The sequence below is a fragment of the Glycine max genome, chromosome 9 (assembly GCF_000004515.6).
Source record: "Glycine max cultivar Williams 82 chromosome 9, Glycine_max_v4.0, whole genome shotgun sequence".
Lineage (NCBI taxonomy): Eukaryota > Viridiplantae > Streptophyta > Magnoliopsida > Fabales > Fabaceae > Glycine > Glycine max.
The window spans coordinates 37,963,801-37,990,137 of NC_038245.2; the positions used below are offsets into that span (position 1 = coordinate 37,963,801).

Sequence of the window (26,337 nt, forward strand, 5' to 3'; positions counted from 1 at the left end):
GTTTCGTCAAATTTAGATTATAAATGTAATTAGTCTTTCATTTTTTTTATTGAAATTTTCATTAGAGATGTACATACTATAAGTATTTTTCTTTTTAACATAATTTATTTCATATTCAAGGATCAATCAATATTTAAATCCTGAATCATTTAATTAAAAGACGTAAATCACTTGTATAGATTGTTATTGGTTAATTAGTACTTCATATAAGGACTTGTTAATATTACAATCTTAAAATTTATTTTATATGAACAAGAATGATATCTTTTAATTTGATATACCATATATAGTATATCAATATTTTAAATTAAAATTAAGTATTAATATTTGAAAAGAATAATTAAAAATATAAAATTAAATTGAATGCTCAATATAGGAGAAATCAAATCAAAATAAGAAAAAATATAATTTCTAAAAAAAAATACTCACGTTGAATATTAAGAACTCAAATTTATTGTAAAAAAAATGGATTTATCACTCTTGTATGTAAAGGAGTTGAAACACTAAGTTAATCATCACTGAAATCTCTTTTTGCGGCCAATATAGAAAAGTACAAATAAAATAGTGTTTTTGTATTTATAAAAACATAGCAATCAAATTAAAAATAAACTGGACATGTTGATAATTGCTATGTATACATAATTTGTATATTTAAATCACATAACAATTATCTAAATTTTCTTTCTTTTATTACTTCTTCTGTGTTAAAACATTAGGAATTTAGTTTGTTATGAATTTTTATCCAGTAATGCTAAAGTTAGTAACTTTATAATGTTTTTGGTTGTATTTTTTTGTTGTAGAGATATAACAGAAGGCCTGGAAGAGGATTGAAGAACTAGAATATCACACTCAATGCGACGGTCTCGCTCAGCACATCAAGACTGCTTAGTCCAAGAAGTCACCTTGAAAGCCAATTGTCACGTGTAAACACGTTAAGCATGCACCCAACGGCTTAGCGCGTGACCTTTAGTCAACAGGACATGACATGCGCGCGCTGAGCGTGCACATTTGGTTTAGCGCATAGTCAATGTCGAAAAAATGACTGTACTACCTTTTAAAGAAAAAAAAAGGAGGGGAAACTTAGGAGGATTCATTCAGAACAAAAGAATGAGAGCTAGGGTACGAAAAGGAAGGGAATCCACTCATTTTGGAGCATCTCTATTCCATTTTTCTTCCACCCACTTTCATTTCCTCTAGTCCTTTTTTTTGTATTTGTAAGTCTCTCATAACAATAAGAAGCTAAACCACCTATTGTTAGGAGCTCAACAACAAAACACTCTTGATGTAATGATTCTAACTATCTATTTAATGCTATTTCGATATCATTGTCTCTTTTCTATGCTTATTATCATTTTTATGGTTTGATCACCCATGTTCATGTAATGTTATAAGATTTATACATTGAAAAATATTTATATCCTAAGAACTTGAAAAAAACATCTTGGTAATTCATGTCTAGAGATAGAATGATATTATTTAATCTTATTTATACATCTTTATTCTTAAAGTGAATTATTTGATGTAGCTTTTAAGGGATTGAGAGTAAAATTAGGTAATTTAAGCTCTTTCATATGAAGGGTCACGGTTAGAGTAGGTTAGTGAATGTAGGTAATAATTGGAATAACATTAAATGGAAAAAAATTCTTAATGTTGTATTGAAAGTAGTTTTGATAAGTTGAATCTCTAATATGTTTGTAATTCTGCATCAACTGTCACTTCATTGCTCTGAGTGTTTGTTTTCTTAACCTTGCAAATGATATTCAATACAATTTATTAATTACTTAAAATTGGACATATACAATCTTTAAGTATAGTCAAAGTCCCTATAAACTTAACACTCGATTTAACCATTTAAATTATTACTTGAACAAATTGATGTGCTTTACCCAGAGTTAACACATGTTTTAGAAATCCACTATGTTAACATATTTTAATAGGAAACTAATACTAAACTGGACATATACGTTAGTATAAACAGTAAATTAATTGTATTAAATTAAAATTAAACATCATAAAGGTAAAAAAAAATATAAAATCTAAATTTAATTTCTTTTCAGAGTCTTTATTCTCGTCTTCGACTTTACTTCCATTTGTCAACTGTAGTATGTTTTTATGACATCGTTTATAACATACTTTAGGGATATTACCATTAATAAAAAGAAATAAAGATACTCGAATTAAGAACAAGGATGTTTGAGTGGGGTGTTATTACTCCTAAATACCTGGTAATTAACAACCCTCTTTGTTTTGTCATGGTCTGCCAACTATATTCACTTCAAATCCTCAAACATTATCCAAAAAGCATTGACTGTATTTGACCTTGTCTCCCTTCTCTGACATGTCTAATTAATCACCTCCATCTTGTGGGATTTTGTTGGTTAGTTAGTAGTTGTGAAAGGAACCTTCAAAGAAGTTGATTGCTTTGCCTTTTTTTTGTTTTTTTTTTAACGGTAGCTGGAAAGGCAATTTCTATCGGTCTTTTTTCATTGAGGCTTCTTTATATCTTAGGATGCCATTGATAGTAAAGGAATTGATAGAGTTTGTGATCTTTGAGGGCCTTGGATAAGAATTCGCTCTAATGCCTGATTGCACTAATGTTGGACACGGATTTCAACACTGCCCGTGATAGAGGGCTGATTTGTCTAAAGTAGGTAAGACACTGGAATTGGACTCTCTATTATTGGCCTATATATATCCTTTGGAAATTGCTAATGAGTATTTTTAGGATAATGATTAATAAATTAAAAAATATTTGTTGTTAAAATGATAGAAAAATATATAAAAAAATTATGAACAATATAATTTTACGCATATATTTTTTTTAGTTTTTTAATTAATGCTTTAAAAGTATTGGTTAGCATTTATCATATCCTTATTAATGGGTGGCTTGACCAAAGTAATGGTAGATTTTGTCCAAAGTTCAAACTCTGTAAATAAGATACACAAGTAATTATGTCTTAGAATGTGAGTTTGAGTCTAATTTAACTCCAAAGGATAGCTCATAGGGTAAAGTTTGTCCCTTACTCATATTTTATATCTTGGAATTATCTCTAGGCAATGTGATACTTAAGTTTTGTCCAAGACATCCTCTCAAGTCCAACACTTTTGGGTTTGGTGCGTGAATAATATAACGTGTGACTCATTTAATAGATTTAAAATAGACTCTGATATCATGTCAGAAAGTAGGTTATAAATCTAACTTAATCCTACAAAGCTGACTTGTAAGGTGATGATGCATATCCTAGATGGGTCTTGTGTTTGTTACGTTCTAGACATGTAGACTTGAGTGTGAGGAGGAATGTTGAAAAAACCACCTAAATTATGGTTACCCCCTTGACAGAAGGGACGTGCGTTGAAAGTCTCACATGACAGGTAACCATGAGCAAAATGGAAATGTTGAAGTATCACGCTGACTAGAGATAGTGTTGAGATAATTTATATAAGTGGAGATCAATTTTTTCCTTACAAGCCAGTTTTACAGGATTGAGTTAGACTCGCAAATGACTTTCTGATAGTAAGTAGAAATATCATATAAAGGTTAAAAGTAATAAGGATGTGTTTGTATAACATTAGATTGAATGAGATTATATACTAGGTGTATTATAAGAAAAGAACGTTTTAGCATTGGTAGCCAATGCTAAATGACGAAATAGAATGTTAATTCGACCTTAGCATTGGATTTTCATTTGCTTCGATCTAGTTTGACTTTACAAAGGAAGGAGCATTTTAGCATCCGTCAATACCCCTTAAAAATCCCAAAACACACAAAGAAAAAGGTGAGACTTTATGTTTATGTCACCATGACCGAAATAGTTTCAGCTAAGGAATCATTATGATACAAATAACGCTACTCTAATGCTACTGCTATACTACTAAGAAACTAAGAAGGAACACTAATGGAGATAATTGTTCTGATTCATTCTTCATTCCACTTTATTTACATATTTATACTAATATGCTAATTGAATGCAAATTGTTGTAACAAAATTATCACCATCAACAAACTAGTGGAATGTTGTAACTAACTAATGAAGATTTTTGCAACCAATTAGTGCCTTTGTGCATTTTGGCGCTCAAACGAAGTCCTGTAGGTAAGTTTTCTAGGCTGCTATTGCTATCAATACCCACCGCTAGAAAACCAACCTTGTCCTCAAGGTTAGACAATAAAACAAGTAGAAACAGGGGTGAGTTTAGGAAACAAAAGGTATGTAAGAAAAGTGGCTTTGTTTGTGGGCTAGTATGGGCCCTAACAATGATAATGTCACTGCCCCTATCAGGGTTACCTCAGCACCAGCTTGCAATGCCTCCATGAACGCCTTGGTCCCGGAACGTGCAATGGTACCACTGTTGTTCACCAAATCTGCTTTGGTCATTCCAATGTCGCGGTCAATAATGGAAAGAGTCTTGTTGGCTTTGTCGGGCACAAGACGAATGAAGAAATTTGGTTGAGCATCGAGCTTGCTCTTGTCAGAATGATCCTCCACAATTTTTACTGCAACAACGATATAATCCCCTTGAGGCGGTGGCTTCGGAGGTGGTGGTGGATGTGGCGGTGGGCGTCAACGCCGGTGAGGAACAAAACAAAGTTGAGTCATAGTAGCAGAGAGAACCCAAATCCAACGCGGATGAATCTGGTGCGCGACGACGGTGTCCCTGAGCAGGATGATGTCGTTGTCATAGAGGATCTTGTGGTAATGGTGGTGGTCGGTGCAGAGCGGCAGAGGCAGCAGTTGGTTGGGCTGGATGTGGCAGTTGATGTCGAGACGGTGGTGCTGCCACAATCTAACGGGGAAGTAGGTGGTGCCAGAATCGATTCCGGTAGCAGGACCATCTCCTTGTCCATCCATGGGAAACGAAGTCGGGATGGGTGTGGGGTTTTATTGCCTGGGTGTGGGGCATGGAATCGCAGGCGGCATAGGAAGGGGAGGAGGAACATGGGAGTGCGGTATCGCAAGTGGCATTGGGCAGTTTGGGTTTCCCCATTCCTAAGGATAAAGCTGAGGAGGAGGCACGTGAGGTTGAGACGAAGGAGAGTACTGGCTGGGGTGGTAAGAATAAGCGTTCAACGGAGGCGACGGTGACAGTGGTGGCTGCACCAAAGAAGGTGATGGGGATCATTGGCGAAAAATCATGGTATCTAGTTTTCGGCTAAGGAGATCGAGTTTGAAGAGCATGGAGGCGTGGAACACATCAAGATGAAGTTGAGATCCATGGAGAGTGAAATCCATGGAAGTTTGGGCTGCGGCGAGGTTGGCCATGGCGGCCTCGAGGCGGTCCAGGCTGGCGGCGAAAGGATCGGCATCTGCCATGGAAAAGCGACAAAGAAGGGGCAAGTCGGACTAATTGATACGAACAACGCTACTCTAATGCTACCGTTATACTACCAAGAAACTAAGAAGGAACACTAATGGAGATAATTGTTCTGATTCATTCTTCATTCCACTTTATTTACACATTTATACTAATATGTTAACAGAATGCAAATTGTTGTAACAGAATTATCACCATCAACAAACTAGTAGAATGTTGTAACTAACTAATGAAGATTTCTGCAACCACTTAGTGCCTTTGTGCATTTTGGCGCTCAAACGAAGTCCTGTAGGTAAGTTTGCTAGGCTACTATTGCTATCACAATATGTTAGAGCCACTTTTCAATTTGAACCTTATTCTAAGGATCCCTATCTAGTTGTACAAGATGTTGGTCCTACTTTGTGAGATTCTCGTGAGCAATCCAATTTGCGAAGGAGCGTACATCCCTCGAAGGTTCTAGGAGCAATCCAATTTCCCACAGAGTGTTGGTCATTAGAGAATGGTGCATCCCGTCGTCTCCCTAACCCCCCTTCTTGTTTGGCGTACCACCCTACAAATCCGACAATCTTCATACCCACGTTTTGTTATTATCGCACCATCTCCCAGATTGCCTTTTTGTTTGCAAATGAAACTCTAACTGTTAACAATTACTCACAATCTGAAGGAATGAATAGAATTGTATATTGATCAAAGGATTATATTGAGTTACAGAAAAGACCTTGCTTATATAGCAAGTGGATAGTAACTACTGTTGGTTATGAGAAACAAACTCAACCAATTTTCTAACTAACTAACAGTTTACAACCTATTTTAAACTTTGAATTATTCCTAACACTCCTCCTTAATTCAAAGTTGCATTTACACAAACAATTCCAATGGAATCTCTTAAACATCTAAACCTTTCTAGCTTCAAAGCCTTAGTGAGTATGTCTGCAAGCTGAATTTCAGTTCTGCAATGTTCAATCTTCAGTTTCTCATTGCTGACTTGCTCTCTTAGGAAGTGGAACTTTGTTTCTATGTGTTTACTTCTTCCATGAGAATTCGGATGCTTTGCTAAATCAATGGCAAATTTATTGTCTACCAACAACTTCACTTTACATGATTTTTCCAGTTGCAATTCCTTCATCAGGGCATCCAGCCACACTGCTTGGCATGTAGCTTCTGAGGCTGCAATATACTCAGCTTCACAGGATGACAACGCTACCACTAGTTCCTTGGTGGAGGACCAAGAAACTGGGGCTCCTCCATAAAAAAAAGATGTATCCTGTAGTGCTTTTTCTGTCATTTTTATCTCCACACCAGTCGGAGTCAGAATATCCAATCAATTATGGTCGTGTGTCAACTTCACCCTTTGGAAATAGAATTCCAAAATTGGTTTTCCCTTGAACATATCTCATAATTCTCTTAGCAGCTAGCAAGTGAGACTACCTTGGTTCTTGCATGAATCTACTGATTAGCCCAACACTGAAGTTTAAATCAGACCTTGTGTTACATAAGTACCTCAAGCAACCAACTATTTTTCTGTAGTGAGTAGGATCAACTAGTTCTTCATTTGTTTCCTTCTCTAACACAAGTCCAACCTCTGCTGGTGTTCCTGCTGGATTGCTTTGCTGCATATTGAACTTCTTCAGTAGATCTTGTGCATACTTGGACTGATGCATTATTGTACCATACTGAGTCATTCTAAATTCCATTCCAAGGAAATAGGAGAAGAGTCCCAAATCACTCATCTCAAATTCATTCATCATTTGACCTTGGAATATAGCAATTGCTTCCTTATTGCTTCCAGTAATCAAAAGGTCATCAACATATAGGCATACAATCAATGTTTCTGATTTATTGTCTTGCAGACATCTCACATAAACTCCATGTTCTGAGGTGCATTTCTTGAAGCCAATCTATGACAGGAAGCTATTAATTCTCCTATTCCAAGCTCTTGGAGCCTGTTTAAGGCCATACAAAGCCTTCTTCAGCATGTACACTTTGTTTTCTTCACCCTTAACTACAAATCCCTGTGGCTGAAACACATAAACCTCTTCTTCCAATAGACCATTGAGGAAGGCAGACTTCACGTCTAGTTGATGCATGGACCAGTTAGCATTAATTGCAATGGCTACAACAAATCTGACAGTTTCAATTCTAGTTACTGACGCATAGACTTCACCATAATCGATTCCTATTTTTTGCAAAAAACCTTTTGCTACAAGTCTGACCTTGTGTTTTACCACTTTTCCCTTTGGGTTAACTTTCACTTTATAGACCCATTTTAGTGCTATAGGCTTCTTATTTGAAGGAGGATCCACCAATTCCCAGGTCTGATTCTTTTCTATAGAGTTAAGTTCTTCCTTCATAGCTTTTAGCCACATCTTATTAGTCACTGCTTTGTCAAGTTCAATAGGTTCAGCTTCTGCTATGAATGCAAAATGAACTAATTCTCCCTCTGAGTTGACTTCTGAATCGTGAAACAACTCATAGTCCCTCAAAGGTAATGGTAATTGACTTGTCCTTGATGAACTTCTTATGCCAAAAACTTTGTTAACAGTTGGTGCAGCTGAAGGTGTTTCTTCTTCTAACAGTGTCCTGGACTGACTTTCACTAGAGGTTGAATTCCAATTCCAACTTCCATTTTCATTACAAATAACATCCCTGCTAATGGACACTTGACCACTTCCTGGATCATACAGCTTGTAGCCTCCAGTTGAGTGATAACCAATTAGAATATGTGGCATGCCTTTATCATCAAGCTTTCTCCTTAACTGATCAGGAACATGTTTGTAACAAATTGACCCAAATATCCTTAGATGAGTAACACTTGGTTTGGCTCCAGTCCATGCTTCTGCTAGTGAAATATCTAGCAATCTCTTAATGGGGGATCTGTTTAATATGTATGCAGCGGTTGATAGAGCTTTTCTCCATAAGAAACTTGACAGGTTTTTGCTTTTAAGCATGCATCTCACCATGTTCAACAGAATTCTGTTCCTTCTCTCAGTTGTACCATTGTGTTGAGGTGTGTAAGGTGGTGTAACTTCATGAATTAACCCCTCACTTTCACAGAATTCCTTGAACTCATTTGACACATACTCACCCCCACCATCAGTTCTTAGAATCTTAATCATTTTCCCACTTTGCTTTTTGACTAAGCACTTGAATTTCTTAAAGACATCTAAGACTTCATGTTTCCTTTTAATCAGATAAATCCAGATCTTCCTAGTCAAATCATCAATGAATGAGATGAAATACCTGCTTCCTCCAAGAGTTTCTATCTGTATAGGGCCATAAACATCAGAATGGATGACCCCTAGCTTCTCAGTTGCTTTGGTAGGAACAAATTTGCTGAAGTTTCCTCTGGTCTGCTTGCACTCAATAAACTCTTTGCACACCTCATTAGGGACTATAATTTGGGGTAATCCTTCAACCATTTTGTGGCTTGTAAGTAGGTGCAGGTCCTTGAAGTTAAGGTGACCAAACCTGAGGTGCCACAGCCATTCCTCCTTATTCTCCGAGGTTGTAAAGCACTGGTGCTTTAGAATGTTCATCCCAATTCGAAACGTCCTGTTCTGAGACATATTTGCTTGAATGGAAAATTTCTGATTTCTGTCAAATACCTTGAGGCAATTGTCCTCCATTTTCATGACAAATCCCTTTTTGCAGTAGTTTCCCAAGACTCAACAGGTTTGTCTTCAGGCCAGGCACATATAGAACCTCCTCAATGATTGTTTCTTTTCCATTTGTGTCTCTGAAAGCCACTCTGCTAATGCCTTCTGCAGTGAGGCTGCTACCATCTGCAAAACGAACTTTGCTCTTTGATGAGTCATCCAAACTGATGAACCATTCCTTTCTCCCTGTCATATGAGTAGAATAGCCAGAATCCAAGTACCATGAAGTGTCATTAGAGGATTCATTGCTTGTGGTTGCCATGAGCATTACAACCTTAGAATTTGATCCTTCATCTTGTGCCAAGTTTGCCTGATTATTGGGCTTATTCTTAGCACATTCTCCTTGCCAGCAATCGCGTGCATAATGACCAAGCTTTTGACAGTTGTGACATCTCACTTTCCTCTTGTCAAACTTCCATTCCTTGTTGCCATTGGAGCTATCATTTCGCTTCTGTGGTTGATCACTTTTCTTTCCTTTAAAGTATTCACTACCTGCATTAGATCCTTGATCCTGGTGTTTCTGATTGGTGCGTGACTTATTTCCTTTCCATGGTCCTTTGCCTTTTCCTTTGTAAGTGGATCATGCCTGAAGTGCCTGTTCTTGATTGGATCTTCTCTCATTGATCCTCATTTCATGTGCCTCAAGAGAGTGCTACAATTCTTCAATCTCCATGATGTCTAAGTTCCTTGACTCTTCAATTGCAACAGCCACATGATCAAATCGTGGTGGCAAAGTCCTCAAGATCTTGTCTACCACTTGTTCATCGGAGATCTTGTCTTTACATGACCTCATGGCATTGACCAGTTCTTGAATCCTCTCAAAGTAATCTGCAATCGATTCTTTCTCTTCCATGCAAAGCAGTTCATATTGCCTTCTTAGAGTTTGTAGTTTCACTTTCTTGTTCTTTTCTCCATCACCATACGTTTTAATCAAAATCTCCCATGCTTCCTTAGAGGTAGATGCCTTTGAGATCTTGTTGAAAATCTTTGAGTTCACGCATTGGTAGATGAGAAATCGAGCTTTACAATCAAGTTTTTGTTGTTGTTTGAGGGCCAATTTCTGTTCTTCAGTGGCATTCTTTCCAGGATCTTCAAACCCAATTGTCACCACTTTGAATACATCTTGGAAGCCAAAAACTGCCAACATCTTGACTTTCCAATCATCAAACAATTTTTCATCGAAAACAGGCAAGGATCCTTGAATGATACTGCTTAGCCAGCCATGTTGCACCTTGATCCTTCTTCACCTTCCTATACACTGTTGCTATCTCAGAGGTTCCTCTATACACGTTCTTGAACACCAAGAACTCCACTCAGCCACCACAGTCACAGATATGAAGGTGAAAAACAATGAAGAATCACTCACAGGTCATAGTTCTCACAGAAAGACTCTCAAGAAGAAAGGATTTCTCTTGGTTTTTGGTGTCAACAAAAACTTACTCTATTTTTTTTTCTAATCTTCACAGGTCAGGTTCGTATAAGCTCTGAATACCATGTTAACAATTACTCCCAGTTTGAAGGAATGAATAGAATTGTATATTGATCAAATGATTATATTGAATTACAAAAAAGACCTTGCTTATATAGTAGGTAAATAGTAACTACTTTTGGTTATGAGAAACAAACTCAACCAATTTTCTTACTAACTGACAGTTTACAGCCTATTTTAAACTTTGAATTATTCTTAATACTAACCCTTTCTAAAACAAGATAAAAATAACCCACCCCTAAATCTAATATGGCAATATTTAATGAGAAGGGGAAATTTGGTTTATCAAAAAAGATAAATTAAGTTTTCTCTTTCTTTTTTATTTATGACGTAAAAGAAGCTGGGTTTGGATATGAAATTAAAAGTAATATCCAAAATGAAAGGGCATCAAGTGCAATAAGCAGTACTTTTATTCTTAATAATTTTTAATTGAGTAAATATAATAAAATAATTTTTGTCATACTTTAAATCATTTAAAAAATATACCCGAAAAAAAATCATTTTATTGAATTAATAATGGACTTGTAATTTGATCTAACAGTCTAGTTGTGACATGCGTGCAAACGCCAAATTATTATCCAAGGTCCACGGTGACCATTATTGGTGTTCCTAGTACTATTTTTTTTTAATTTACTTTTTGCTATTTGTAGCACTTTTGTAATTGAATGCCAAATTAGTTATCGAAAAGAGTTTAATATTTATGTACTAATAGCGTAAAATAATTTTACACGTTATATAATTATAAATTATCATTTGAATTACTTTAAGATAATTTTAAAAATTAATAAATTTACCATATATAATGAGTTGTGATTGAATGATTATTTAAAATATTTTATATTGTCTGGGCATAATTCTTCGTTTCTATCGAAAAATATAATTTATTATCAAATTAATCTTTAAACATTATAATTTAATGACAAAATATCCTCACACATTTAATATATCGACATGACTAATTATTACACTTTTACATTGAAACTAACTTTATATTTTACACTTTAAATAATAAATTTCACTATTTATCTTTTTTTAAGTCAATTTAAAAAACTATAGATTTAGACGTTTATTATTGTTTCGATATATAATAGACAAAAAGACGAATAAAAGGATTGTATATTTTCTTGAAAACACCACGTGTGCTAATCCTTTACCACATTATTTAATCATGATAAATGGGTCATTTCACAGTTTAGCTGATTCAGCAAAGCTGATGGTGATAGAAAAACTTTTTAATTATTTTTTTCTCTAAACAATCCTGACTTAAGTTATTTAATAAAGTAATATGAATTAATATATACTTAATGTAAGTTTGACCTGATCATACACTCTCAGCAAACTCACATACCACGAGAGGGTAATTTAATTTAAATTTCCGTATTTTATTGTAATGAGTCACAATGTTTGAACAAAATATATATGTTAGCAATGAACATGATCCCAAGTTCTCCTATATATAACTACTATTAATTATTTTAGTAATATTCCCATAATTGTCTATAGACGGATGATCAGAAGCAGTTAAGCTGCTTCCCTATTAGTAAGCATTGTTATCTAACTAAATAAACAATTAATATGCATATCTGGGTATATACACATGATGTATATATGTCGACTTAAAAAACATATATAGCTTTTATATCGAAAAAAATATATATAGCTTTAAATTTGCCAGCTTAGTCACATAAGAAGGTTGAGGAAAAAAAATATTCCTGACGTCAGAGAAATCATCCCGTTGATACTGTTCCATACTTTAATTTATAAAGCCGTTGCCACCACTAATATAGTGTTCTTATATTAGTTGTTCACTTGTTTTTATTTGGTATCAAAACCCACATGAACGAATATATATTAGAGAACACACGATCTTCACTTAAAAGAAATAAAATTGACGATCGAGAAAGTATATGGTGTTCATGCATTCTCTCACACATTCTCCGAGTGATTTTTTTTTTTCCTTTTACATAACTACCAAAGGTCCCTTTGATGATAGGAATATTTCTCGATGATGTTTTTAGGTGGGAGATACAAATATGAAAGAAAAATGTTAGCAGAATAATATTTTTGTGAAATATTTTGAATAAAGGAGGAAAGAGATAAGATAAAAAGAAAGAAATTAAACCTCTGTAATAAGACAAGTAATATTAGAAAAATCATATATAATTTTCTCAATATATATTTTTATCTCATCAATCTGGCTTATATGCTTTACTGTTAATTAAAATTAAATGTCCACACAACTTTTTCAACTATTATTCAATTATTATATATATATAATTAATATTAGCATTTTCCCTCCTCAAACTCTTGTTTCTCCATCTGCAAGTATTTGTCATCGAAGTCTGAGCTAAGTAGGATTAAACTAGAAATAGAATGATTATATGGTAAGCATGAATGTAAAGAGAGGGATGAGGAGAAAAGAACAGTGGGTTAGGGAGTAAATCAATAACATTTCAAAGGATACTACTATATTTTAAATAAAAAGGCTTTGGTTTGTAGGACATGAAGAAACACCCAATTAAATGCTATCTCAAGGTCCCTTCTTCTATACGTTTGATGTTCCTTTTAATATTCTACCTAAAGTCACACGGCGCATAAAGCAAAATTTATTTTCTCGAAAAACACAAAACCACATCATCTATCTAACATAAATTAGGTCGAAGTACATGTCAAATGAATTACTATAAGCAATTGGCTGATCGCGATGGTTCAATAATTTAGTGTTACGTACTAAAGCAAAAAAAATTACTTCACATTCTTAATGTTATATCTCTTTTTAAAAGCTATCTTATAACCTTTTCACTAATACTTTATGAAAATTGCTAACTAATTACATCTCTGCTGCTTTCAAAAAAAATTAATTCTTCATTCATATTACTTAGTGTAAAACTAACCTCTTCTGCTATAAACTATCTTTGACTAATTATTATAAACTTGTAATCTATAATCTATACGATGTGAACATTAATGGAAGGTGTAGGAGTCGCATTTATGAACAGTGTTCTCAAATAATTATGATGTAAAACTGCGAATGAGGTCACTTCTTACGTACAGTTTGCCCGTAACGATACGAAAAAGGGTACCGTAATTAACGTTGGAATTATTTTTGTTGACAGAACGATGAATTGGTTTAAAAACTATTTAATATATCCTGTAATTATATTTTTTGAGAAAAAAATTAAATAATTTTTATCTCTTTAGTTATTGCACTAAATAGATTTTAATTTTTCAATAATCATATGGCCCTCACTTAAAATTTCTATAACATTTTTTATAATTTATTTTTTTCTCTATCTTTCTTTGTCATATCACCCATTATATAATACGTTTTCTTCCCGTGTATCACTCCTTAATATAAATTATGTTGTGAGAATGTGTTTTTAAATAATATCACTCGTTTTCAAAGGCCTGTAATTATGCAATTTTTCTTTCTTCAACGTATTTTTATCACTAGATTAATTTTATGTAAGTTTTAATTTGGCAATAAATTTAATAATTTTTTAATATATAACTAATTGATTAATAGTACTTTTTATAGAAACAAAGAGTGTGTTAACAAAAAAATTGTCAAAAGAAAGTGTCATTAACATTTGTCTGAGAATATCTAGAGGAATCTTTGGGATGTGAGATGCCTGTGGGGAAGCTTGCTAGAAATATATAGCTTATAGTTGCCCAAATGAAATGAATCTGCTTCCTTCAGCCCCCATATCCAAAGTTGATGATAGTTTAGAGCACTCATTGAGTTTTGAGAGTACCATGTTTCCTTTACAACGAGGCAATGAGCTGGTTATCCAGTTTTCTAATAGCCCCCACCATCACCTGCAACACAAAATGTCCCAAGATCTGATTCTGGATGATTATGCTTCTCTGGATGTCAATGATTCCAACCAAAAATTCAGCACTAGTAGCATCAGCCAACCAACAAAGAAACTTTTCTATGGGGCAAATAAAAAGAATCATGACTACTCTAACGAACATAAGAAGAAGATGATTCATAAGGAGATTGAGAGGCAAAGGAGACAAGAAATGGCTACCTTCTATGCCTCTCTTAGATCCCTTCTCCCTCTTGAGTTCATCAAGGTGAAAAATCCTTTGTTCCTTTTGTTATTTTTTTTTTAACTTTTTCTATACACTGTCTGATAATAACTACTTTTTGAACTCCTTGACTAAAATCACTCAATTATTTCAATTTTAGTTGATACCCTTTTGAAAATCAGGTTACTCCATCTTTTTTTTTTTTTTATAAGAATCTAAATATTGAATCTCCTATATTTCTGTGATCCACTCAATAACTGCTGTTTTCTGTTTTTTTTTTTTTGGTTATTTGTTATGGTAAAAAGTTTTCTGGGTTGTTTAGGGTTATTGTGATGGGTTTTTTCAGGGAAAGCGTTCAATATCTGACCACATGAACGAGGCAGTGAATTACATAAAGCACATGCAGAAACATATCAAAGAGCTTGGTGCCAAGAGAGATGAACTGAAGAAACTCTCCAATCATTCCAATAATATGGAAAATAACCATGAGGGCTTGCATACATCTTGCAACTTCACTGTCCACGAGAAAAATGGTATTATGGGAATAGAAATCACCAGTGTCTTCAGAGAGGAAAAGCCTAAAATTTCAAAGTTACTACAGTTTTTGACTGAAGAAGGACTTGAAGTTGTTAGTTTCTTTTCAACAGAAGTCAATGGCAGATTGCTCCACAGTGTGCAGTGTGAGGTAAGAAGTATTCAGGGTTTGTTTTTAACTTTATTCTAAAAATTTATTTACTCTAATGTTCTGTATTTTCCATATTGAACTTTATTCACAGGTGAACCATTCCAACAGTGTAGATCCATCTGAGCTGAGAAAGAAAGTTTCCAAAGCATTTTCAACCTTTAGATGCTCTGATTGATTTTGTCGTTGAAGCTAGCTAGCCTCACAATCTGGCTAATAACAGGAAATTTACCCATAGCATGCATTTTAAACGGAGAGCTACTCTAACTATGGTACTATAGAAAAAATCTAAGAGTTTTAGTATTGTTATTTTTTTGGATTAATAGTTGAATGAGTTTGAGAAGTGAAAAAGAGAGAGGGAGAAAGAGAGATTCATTAAATGGAAGCTCGTTTAACTATTGGTAAAAAAAATATCAGTACTAAAACCTTAAATTTCTCAGGCTACCATAGAATTTCTCTTTTAGACTTTTCTAACTTGATAGACTTTGTTTGGATGAGTTTGCTTGCAAATTTTACATTGGCAACTGTCCCCTTTTTTCTCTTTGATTTGGACTCTGCTGCTTTCTTTGTGAAGAATGAGGGAAGAAGACAGTAAAATCGTACAACTCAAAAATGAACTCTATCCCAATTCCTTTTGTAGCTTTTCTGCAATAAAATGGATTCAGTTTCTGTCTTTTTTTTTTTTCCTTTCAAAATTTACAGATGTGCGTTAATTGTTTACTTGCAAGTTTTAGTTACCTTGTAATTGAACGTAGAGTTTATGGGATTATTTTACCACGAGAATCTCTTATACATCATATGTGTGTATTTGATATTTTTAAGACATATAATCAATCTAGCATTCAGTTTTCACCCTTCACTCTTACTTGAATTATGCCACCACTTTGAAACGGCGTATATTGTTAGAAGAGTTGTGTGATATTGAGTATAGCTTCTAAACTGTTGTCTTATGCTTGAATTTTGATTTAAATTTAGATGTTAGAGGAAAAACAAGTGTATATATAACTATAAAAGTTAAACATATCTTTTTAGAGGAGATTTCAGTTTGATTTATATCTTAGCTTACTTAGTAAAATCACTCTAACATCTGAAATTACTGCTTTAACGAAGATTATGTCTAAACTGGGGGAAACGAAAAACTGATAAACAAAAAGGTTAATTATGAAATTGATTTGTCTGAAGCTTATGCTACGCTCCCTTTTAAACATAAACAGTTTCAGCAATGGACAACAATTGTAGCTGCGGAAATCACTGCAACTGTAAAATTGGCGGTCGCAGATTTCAGGTGATGCTCCGCATTTCAAAATCATATGTAACTTTTTTCTATTAGGCTGGTACTTTGAATCTTTAGCTTTAGAAATTCATTAATATGCTTGCTTTTCATCTTAAGTGAAGTGAAATCAATTATGTTCGGAGAAATGTCCACTTAAAAAAAATTGAAATACTCATTTACCTCAGAATAATTTTTATTCATTAAAAAACGATTAGTGAGGACATTGTGGCTTTACATTGACAATATGATGTACATCATACTAACATATAGTTTTGATGATTTAAAAATCGAAATAACTCCACAACTTTTATACTAACGTACAGTCTAATTTTTAGTAAGCAAAATCATATTAAAAGAATTAATTTTAACACGTATAACACATGTTTCTCATTAGTATGTGACACTGATGATAGGTATAACATTTCAAAAAGAAGGAAAAAAATATTTAAGATGTTATAACTTTGTATGCTTCCTGTGACAATCTTCATTTTGTCGGTGAGTTTGCACCCCAAACAATGATTTGTGCTGTTATGACAGTTTTACATTAAGAATTAGTACACATTAGGTAAATAAATTCTTACATATGTTTTTTTAGGATAGTTCTTACATATGTTAATATATATTCCGTTGTGATAGATATCATGCTTGGAAATATCTTATAGTAATCCTCTTATATAGCTTTTGCTAAAATGTGCTTAAAATTCCTGTAGAATATAGTCAAATTTAAGATTTAATCTTTCAATAAAGAAATTTGTTGATTTTTTTCATAAATTTTATTTTATTTTTAAACCGTCTGCATCATCACGTTTGTTGATGAGCGTATAGTATACATACACGTACATTTCAATATATATGTTACATCTTACTTCAAAATAATAATTAATATGATATAACCAGATATGTGTCACATCATTAATAATTAAATGATGATATGGGTTACTTTAAAAAATTAAAATTTATGAAGATAAAAAAAACAATATATATATACCCCTGAAAATACAATAGGTCAGGACCCTCTATTGCTTTCTTCTATGAAGTCTCTCTATTTCTCTCTAATTATTCTTTATCTCTCTGTCATTTGGCTTCCTCTCTCTAATGTTCCTGTCCTTCTCCTTTTATTTGTTTTGGCTTTTAAAGAGAGAAGGGCTAGAGAGGATCGAGCTAGTTTCCCTAGGTGAATGCATAAACTATGGTCAATCAATTGAATGTAACGAGTTTAATAAATTTCCAACATGCACGAATCATGAGTGGCCAGTTGAATACTTGAGTCTTGAGAAAGAACTAACGCTCTAGACTTCAAGCAGAAGTCGCAAACATTGTATTCTGTGGTGTGGTACGTAGTTACAGAATGCATCTAACTTGAGAAAAGATTGAGTGCAACTAGCTATTGTAGAATATATATTTGTTCTCAAATTTGGTTGATGAATATACCAATATTATTTTGGTGGTCGATAATTTACTTACCCATATTAGGATTGATACCATTTGAGATATTGGCTTAAATGAGAATATCTGAATATGATTAAATGGTCAGAAATTCAAGTTTTAAAGGCCCGCATTCTTTGAAAGGCAAAGTTTAAAGCCCTACTATGATCGAGAATATCGGACTTAATTATGAATATAATACAAAATTTCTTAAGGTTTATCATGTTTACTTTTTTGGTCTGGTATTTCATTTACATGATACTGATGCAGGTCCCCAGATCTCTGCTAATGCCAGAGCCGAGAGATGAAAGATAAAAGCTATAAAGTGGAATTAAGATCAATAACCCTAGTCCTACATAATTATGCTTTATACTTTTGCTTCTGTCGTTTAGATTTCTCTCGCGGCTGAAGCCAATTATTTAAAGCAAGAGACAAATGATGTTGGACAATTTAAATAAAAAAATAACAAGTAAGCCTACATTTGAGAAGCAAAACCACGATAGATCTCAGAATTTAATACTTATACAATATATAGGATCTGCTAATCTCTCCATCATATTTATCCGTTAGGAAATATTCTTAAGTTGCACACAAAAAAACAACGGAAATAAATCTAAGGTTCCAAAATATATTTTCAGTACAACTGCATTTTATTTGGCCCATAGTCTTAAAAATTAAACTGATAATCAATCTTATTAAAATACTGAATTATTGAATCAGTGATCAAATAAGTGAATCATTAATTAATCGGTATCTTTATTAAAAAATTTATACATTACCTATAAAAAAAAAATAACGCGTCAAATTAATTAATATATCCTACAAGTTCATTAGTTCAAATTTATTAAAATCCATAAATGAGGTTCTACACAAATAAAGCAAGTATATATTAATTTTTAAAATTCTATTATAAAAATAATATATATTTATGAGTATCATCATGTGCATAACGCTAGCTCAGTGGTAGCAAGTCTTTTAAAGATAGTTCATGTGAATCAAAATCAATGTTATCAATGTAAATAATTAAATATTTCCTATATATTATATTTGCGACATCTTTACAAAGAAACTTATATGGTGCATTGGTCCAATGATTTTCTCCTCAACTACAGGTTCAGGGATCGGATTCCTGTTTACAAGAACGGTTAGAAGAAAGCTAAGCACGAGACTCAAGGAATACACAATACACACTGGGTCAACAGGGTTACCAATTTAATCACGAACCGGCCAATTTGCATAGGATCACACCAAACTGATTACATGACTTATTTGATAGATAGTTTGTTCCAATCAGACCTTTGATTGGCGATCAAAATTTTAAAACTATGATTTGGCAATAACATATTAGGGCGGAAGAGGCTAGCTGGAAAAAATGACAGATAAAATTTTGATTTGACAAAATGGAGCAGAGGAGAGTAGCTGCAAAGAATAGAGGATTGAAGTTTTTAGATGGGAAAAATGAGAGTTAAAATTTTGACGAGAAAATGGGGCAGAAGAGAGTGGCTCTAAAAAGTAGAGGATTGAAGTTTTAAGACGGAAAAGTGAGATGAAGAAAGGTGAAAAAGAAAATACAAGATTGTAGTTTTGAGAAAGAAAAGGTGAAATGGAGAAAGGTGGCAAAAAAAAAACATTCAATCACATTAATTATCTTATATGTCGCACTTTCTTTATTCCCTTTCTAATTTTTTATCACATAATTTCATATACGCAATTCTTCTATCAATTCAATTTCCCTAACAAATGTAGTGGGTGTGAAGTATCCTATACATCATAAAAAAGATGAGAAAAATTATTAAGAAAAACAATCATAAAAAATACAATTACCTAATTTGGTATTCAATTATTTCATGACCCTCAGTAATTTAAAATAGTGGTGGTACACACACACACACACACATATATATATATATATATATATATATATATATATATATATATATATATATACACACGTGTGTGGGGAGTAAAGGAAGTTTTAGCCTCCTTATTCATTTATATGCGGCTCAATAAGTTTGAGTGGCTCAGATTTAAAGATGATACGTACTATTTACACTTCCAATTTTTACTAATTACACCAGAGTACACTCTTTTTATATTTGTTACCCATTATACCCTTTTTTTCTTAAAGTGTTGCACCCTTAAACTTTCTTTTTCTCTTCTGGAAATGTATTTCTAGAATAATATATACCTATTCCAGAAACCAAATTATGATAGTAATAAAGCATACCTTAACCAAATTACTTAAGAGTCATTGCAAAATATAATCGTTGACGTTGTAAACCTATATTAGAAAATGAATGCTTATTTGAACACACTAAAAGAGAGAAGTCACTGTCAAAAGCTTGGGGGTAATTTTAGGCCCAAACAAAAGATAGATGGTGTTTTCAATTCATTTTGTGATAAAAAAAAGTAGTTGTTTTTTTGACAGAGTGATAAAAGTAGTTATTCAGTCAAATTCCCCTCTAATATTATATGGTAAGCTAGTGTGTACAATTCAAACCAACAATGTAAATACCCAAGTAATATACGCACCATACACAGAAAAAATGAAAAAGAAAAAGGAAAACATTAAGGTGCCTCGATTAGTAGACAGATTCTTTTGTTCAATTCTCCTAACACCAACTAAATTAGTCCATATTCAACTGTTACCGGAAAAATGTACGAATTTCAATTTTCTAAATCTCGTGTGCTTTAAAGTCCTATAGGAGGATGTTTAGATTATACTAGTTTGAAACGTAAACTTTTTTCTTTCCTCTCAAATCATGATCTGACATCAACACTGTGTTCTTTACCAGGCATATGTTTTATTGATGAAACGCAATTCTGCACACAAAGCACGATTTGGAAGATGCAAATTATAATCTAAACACATGATTGAATATGAAGGATGTTCATTGTCGTTGGGTTCAATATCCATTAGGACTAGTCTTGCGTTCGGGAAGCTATTCCATCTCATTTGCTATTAATTGAGCTAGACGTGGCATGCAAGTCAAAATAATACCCATTTTCAATACAAATTAAATTTTAGAGGTGGCAGGGGCAGACATCATAGCTTTTACAGTGTCTCAGATCAGTAGCTTGTAGACAAGTTTGAGTCCTAAGAATGATGATTGAACTATAGCAATAAATCTTAAAGCAGATGATAAAACTAGTATTTACACAAGTTATTGAAGTTCTGCATGGGTGAACCTAACCACAACACAAATGAGGTATGAAGATGACCTTATTCTAGTCCTGAAGTCAAGCAATCCCCACCACAGTTTAAAAGACAATTTATTTCAGGTTGAAGCAAATTGAGTTATATATGGGGCCAATTTCCTATCACCTTTTTAGTTCATCGCTGCAGTTGATACATGATAATTTAGCATGCAATTTGAGGATTTTAAGAAATACCGTTGTAGTATAATATTTCCTTTATAGTACTTACCAAAATATACAATCTTTGAGATCACATGTAACTGCATACAAGGAAGTATGCCTGGTTTCACTATTGCAGTCATTAACACATAATTACATGAGAAAAGCTTATAGATAGATTCTGCTTCAAAGAATTTAACCATTTCAAATTCCAATGTTCTGTTGCAACTGGTATCACCAACATGGCTCTTCCACCTAGGAACAAAACTGATCCATACAAACTGTAAAGGCTAGTCAAATTCTAAAAAAGCAGTGTAAACAGTAATGGACCACAACAAAAGAATAACTTCTGTAGTAAACAAAAGGTATGGTATGCTGTTATTTCACTTCCAAAAGTAAGAGCAAACTACAAAGATGGCCTCAATCCTCACCACAAGAAAATGGGCCAAAATTTCCAAAAGATGAACATCACTAAAGGTATGCCTATAAGTCAGCTTGAAAAAAATACCTGAAGTAGGTGAATCTAATGTACATAGATCAAACACTACTGATCCACAATGGTATCAAAACACAAGAGGTTAACAACAATTTAAAAAATGATGATAAAAGAGAGTGAGCAAACTCAAATGGTGAGAGCATAGCTTTCCCCTCCTAAAATCCCTATACATTTTTTTCTGTCGAAGGCAAACTTCCACTGCCAGTATACTAGTTTAACATCTAATTATGAAATTGTGTTATCAGATATTAGAACTAGATACTCACCTGCCTTTTCTACTAGACTTGAAAGGGAACCTAGAAGGGGTTGAAGGAGAGTATTCAACAGGCAATTGGGGAGGCTCCAATTCTCCACTGAGCATTCCTACAACCTCCTTCATTGAAGGACGACGAGCAGGTGACTTCAGCAAGCAAAGCAAAGCCACCCTGATGCAGAGAAGAGCCTGCTCCTTATCCAACAATTCAATAGACTCATCAACAAGCTCAACAAGCTTCCCATTTCGCGCACAATGGCGCGCCCATGACAGGAGATTTGCCCTTTGAAACTCGGACAAGGGTGAACCGCTGACCTGAAGTGGGCGCCGCCCAGAAATGATCACAAGCAACAACACCCCAAAGCTATACACATCACACTTCTCAGACACTTCCCCACCATAGCCACACTCAGGAGCAACATAACACACAGTTCCCCTAATACTAGGAGTACTACTCACACCACCACTCTTTGGAATCTCCCCACTAGCAGAATCAAAGCTATTATTCCTCCTCCCTCTCCATAACTCACCACTCAACCCATCCATCCAGCAATCCATGTTCCCACGGTTGTTCCTACTCCTACTCTTGCCCTTCCTCTTATCCATTGCATCATCACTCATCCACCAATCATCACCACAATTCTCATCATCATCACTCTTCACACTCCCACCCTTCCTCTTTTTCTTCTCCTTCTTCTTCTTCTTTGTCGTCTTCGCATTCACATTCTCCTCAAAACACTCCTCCTTCCACCATTCCCTCACCGTCCTTCTCTTCCCCTTCACAACACCATCAAACTTTTCCTCTTCCATTGATTCCCACCATTCCAATTCCTTCTTCCTTCTCTTCTTCTCCTTCTTATTTTTCTCTTCCTTCCCTATCTCCACATTTTCCAACTCAATTCCACTCTTCACCCTTTCCTTATTCACATCCCTACCAATCCACTCCATCACATAATCCTTAACCTTTTTACCCTCCCCAACCCCAACCTCATCCTCATGCTTCCACCACCAATCCCTCACAGAATTACTCTTCAACCCTTTCTCATTAATCTTCTTCACACCCTCCTTCTCACTCTGCGCACTACCCTTCTCAAACCCGGGCGAGGCCTCCGCCACTGCCAAATTGGTCTCTGGCGAAGTCATCGCCGCCATCTCCGGCGAAGGCGATTGCTCCACCCCCATGTCACCCTCCTCCATAAAAACACTATGAGCACTCTCCACCGATCCACAATCATCAACAACAACAACCTCCTCCTCCTCCTCCTTCTTCTTCGTCTTCATCTTCTCTTCATCATTATCAACACTCCCACATTCCAGAACCTCAACTTCAAACCTCGGAGTATCCGAGCTCAACCTCGCAAGCCCAAAGTCCCCAATCCTCGGCCAGAAATCGCGATCAAGCAAAACGTTACTCGGTTTTATGTCTCCATGAATTACAGGGGGGTCATAGGAGTGAAGAAAGTGAATACCTTTCCCTACGTTGAGGATAATTGAGAAGCGCGTGTTCCAGTTTAAGAGTTCGGGGCACTTGCGGTGCAAAAGCGCGTCTTGGAGGTTGCCGTTTTGCATGAGCTCGTAGACCAAGAGGAAATGGCGTCGTTTAGGATCGGAGGAGAAGTGCGTGGCGGTGATGACGTGGCGGGAGAGGAGCTTCGAGGCGAAGAAGAGTTCGTTGTGGAACTCGCGCTCGCCCTGTTGGTGATTGGTGTTGGAGTCCATGAGCTTGACGGCGACGGGGGCGCCGGCAAGGGTGCCAGCGAAGACGGGGCCGAAGCCGCCGTGGCCGAGGCGCGTGGAGAAGGAGTTGGTGGCGCGGCGGAGGACGGAGAAGGAGAGGCGGTGCGGTGGGGAGGTGGCGGCCGGAGAAGGGAGGTGGGTGGTGGCGCGTTTGCGGGTGAGGGTGCGGTGGCAGAAGAGGATGAGGAGGAGGAGAAGGGAGCATGTTGAGACGGTGGCGGCAAGGAGAGGAGTGAGAAAGTGATGGTGGTGGTGATGACGTGGCGGTTGCTGCGGAAACGGGTACGGGTCGGGTATGTCTGGTGACGTGGATAATTGTCGGGATGGCATGTTGTTTGAGATGTTCGATGTTAAGTGGTTAAAGGGTTGGTCATGGTTTTGTTGTGATGTTTTTGAGTGATGGGAAGAAGAAGAAGAAGAGAGTAAACAATGGATGGAAGGAAGAAAGAAACATAGAAGGGAGTGGAGGGAATTTTCTCTGTCTTTGGTTTTGTATTGTATCTATGCAAGACTTTGGAAGATAAAGTATGGCATGTGTCAAGTCATGTGTGTCAGTGTGTGTAATTCGTGAGATGACTGTTTCTTGCTGGACTTTTCATGAGCTTGTTTGTTTGTTTGGACAAGTACGTTTTTGGTACTACTATTATTTATTTTGTTATTATATCAATAAATAGAATATTCATATTGTAGATTGAAAAAAAACATTTATATTGTAAAAAATTTATTATCTTTAAAAGTTATATTGAATATACGTTCTATATTAGTTTAGGGTATACAAATTTTTGAAGTGATGATTTAAAGAACAAATAAAATGTCTTATTGAATATTGTTGGCAAAATTTTCAATGATGCTAGTCAACGGATAGTTAGCATTCTTTATTAAATATTTTAACTATTTTAGAAGTCAATATTGAAGAAAGTTATGTTTTTAATTAATATAATTAGTGGTCTTTTATTAAGTAATTTTTATTTTAATTCTATTTATCCTTTTCTTGAGATTATGCTTAGATTTTTAATGTTAAGTTGAATGAAATACAATAGAATATCCAGAAAATTGTGTTAGGTGAAATACTAATCAATGTGTTTTTGGTATAAAAAAAACCTAATCAATGCGTTAAGAATGTTGATTAAGAAAGTAAAAGTACAAATATTTATTGAAACAGAACAAATATCCTTTACTAAATTGAAAACATTGACTAGCAAGGTATTTAGTAAGATGTATAAAAGATTTTGAAAACTAATCATAGTTTAAATTTTTTAAAAGTATAAATTAAATAATGATAAAATTATATGTCACAAAATGAGTGAATTTCTTCGCATTAAAAAAATAGAGTTAAATTTGTAATATAGTAAAAGGTTATATGTATATTTTTGAATTATATTTTGCAAAATTTATGTATAAATATACTTAGTATTTAATTTGTATCAAGTTTGATGTGTACATCTAACCTTCTAATTTAGACGTTTCGTATAAGCATGTGTCTTAACACTCAAACTTCTGACGTACCCTATATATAAGATCCTTTCTACAACTGTATCTAATCCTTGTGGCTTGTGGGGCTAGTAGTACTCCTTTTATTACTTATTTATGAAATTTTCTATTAATCTGTTTCTTGTTTTCTAGTTTGCTTCTGTTAATGTGCACAGCTACACAGACTGGGAATTTATTTATTTTTCTATTACTACTCTGTTTCTTGTTTTCTAGTTTGCTTGTGTTTATGCCAATTATGTGCACAGCTTCAATTGCTCCACAGGCTGGGCATTGATGTTACTCAATTGACTTTGTCTCAAAATATATCTGTAAAAAGCACTTTTCCGGTTGTTATCATTTTTCTGTCCATGCATGTGTACATTATGACAAAAAAATCAGTGCCCAAATATCATATTATCTTCTTTTATATACTCATTAGTTTATTTGCCTCTTTTCTTTAAATGCAAGGCAAAGGAAAAGACCAATTATTAAAACTATACAGTAGTACGTTGGAATAGAGTCTAGCCAAGAAATGCCTTAAGTATACCGAATAAGAAATTAATAAATCAAATATATTTTATAAAAATAAATGGTAATAATAATACATTTGTAATGCTTTCCTTTCACTTTTTATTGTCTTGAAAACACTTGCTGGCTTCTCCTTGTAATATTATTGAATCTATGTAGCGTTTTATATTTATTTTAAGGATTCTATATCTCAGGGATTTACTTTCTGTTTACTTTATATTTTAATAAAATTAATTTTGATATAAATGATTTTGAGTTGTGTTACATGCATGACTAGGGTTATGTTAAAATTACTGTCAGCCTTAAATTTTACACTTAATGTATGTTATGCGGAATTAATTTTGATGGTTAGCTAAAACAGCTGGTACTAGTACTTAGTTAATTAATTGATTAATTTGTAGTAGTAAAAAAATGTTTGCCTAAGGTAGGGCTAATGTGAAACCTACTACTTTTGTAATGGCATGCTAATTAACTACTATATATAAAGGGTTTACATAAAATATCATCAATTATTAAACATGAAGAGAAGATGTGAAAAGTAGAGTTTAAAAGCTTGGCATGACAAGTGGGGAGTAGGTAATTTTCGTTTTAACCTTTTATGCTTCTTCAAACTTTCCAATTTCCTA

At 34.3% G+C, this 26,337-nt stretch overlaps 4 protein-coding genes across 8 annotated transcripts; 1 reads left to right on the forward strand and 3 right to left on the reverse strand.

Annotated features, from left to right (window-relative positions):
- Positions 1 to 6,734: 6,734 nt before the first annotated feature.
- LOC102664112 (uncharacterized mitochondrial protein AtMg00810-like) lies at positions 6,735 to 7,055 on the reverse strand. The gene has a single exon (XM_006588190.1). The coding sequence runs from the start codon at positions 7,053 to 7,055 to the stop codon at positions 6,735 to 6,737; it is 321 nt and encodes a 106-aa protein (XP_006588253.1).
- A 1,852-nt stretch (positions 7,056 to 8,907) lies between these two features.
- Positions 8,908 to 9,587, reverse strand: LOC102664382 (uncharacterized). Its single transcript, XM_006588191.1, has 2 exons — positions 9,459 to 9,587; positions 8,908 to 9,339 (listed from the first exon to the last, which is right to left on the reverse strand). The coding sequence occupies exons 1-2, from the start codon at positions 9,585 to 9,587 to the stop codon at positions 8,908 to 8,910; spliced, it is 561 nt and encodes a 186-aa protein (XP_006588254.1).
- Positions 9,588 to 14,010: 4,423 nt separating this feature from the next.
- LOC100796473 (transcription factor bHLH118) lies at positions 14,011 to 19,522 on the forward strand. 4 transcript variants are annotated; one of them, XR_416037.4, is made up of 5 exons: positions 14,011 to 14,535; positions 14,837 to 15,175; positions 15,267 to 15,444; positions 16,387 to 16,457; positions 18,983 to 19,522. XR_416037.4 is itself a non-coding variant. In XM_003533981.4 (3 exons), exons 1-3 carry the CDS (start codon positions 14,137 to 14,139, stop codon positions 15,348 to 15,350), a joined length of 822 nt encoding a protein of 273 aa, XP_003534029.2. In that variant the 5' UTR covers positions 14,011 to 14,136; the 3' UTR covers positions 15,351 to 15,845. The 4 variants fall into 4 exon arrangements, 1 of the variants encoding a protein (XP_003534029.2); XR_416036.4 differs by lacking the exon at positions 18,983 to 19,522 and adding an exon at positions 18,141 to 18,937; XR_005886371.1 differs by lacking the exon at positions 18,983 to 19,522 and having other exon boundaries at positions 16,387 to 18,962.
- A 1,651-nt stretch (positions 19,523 to 21,173) lies between these two features.
- LOC100803379 (receptor-like serine/threonine-protein kinase At4g25390) lies at positions 21,174 to 24,393 on the reverse strand. Of its 2 annotated transcripts, none has more exons than XM_014762183.3 (2): positions 21,990 to 24,393; positions 21,174 to 21,494 (listed from the first exon to the last, which is right to left on the reverse strand). In XM_014762183.3, the coding sequence occupies exons 1-2, from the start codon at positions 24,041 to 24,043 to the stop codon at positions 21,200 to 21,202; spliced, it is 2,349 nt and encodes a 782-aa protein (XP_014617669.1). In that variant the 5' UTR covers positions 24,044 to 24,393; the 3' UTR covers positions 21,174 to 21,199. The 2 variants fall into 2 exon arrangements, with proteins under 2 accessions (XP_014617669.1, XP_006587372.1); XM_006587309.4 differs by having other exon boundaries at positions 21,269 to 21,508.
- Between the last annotated feature and the right edge of the window lie 1,944 nt (positions 24,394 to 26,337).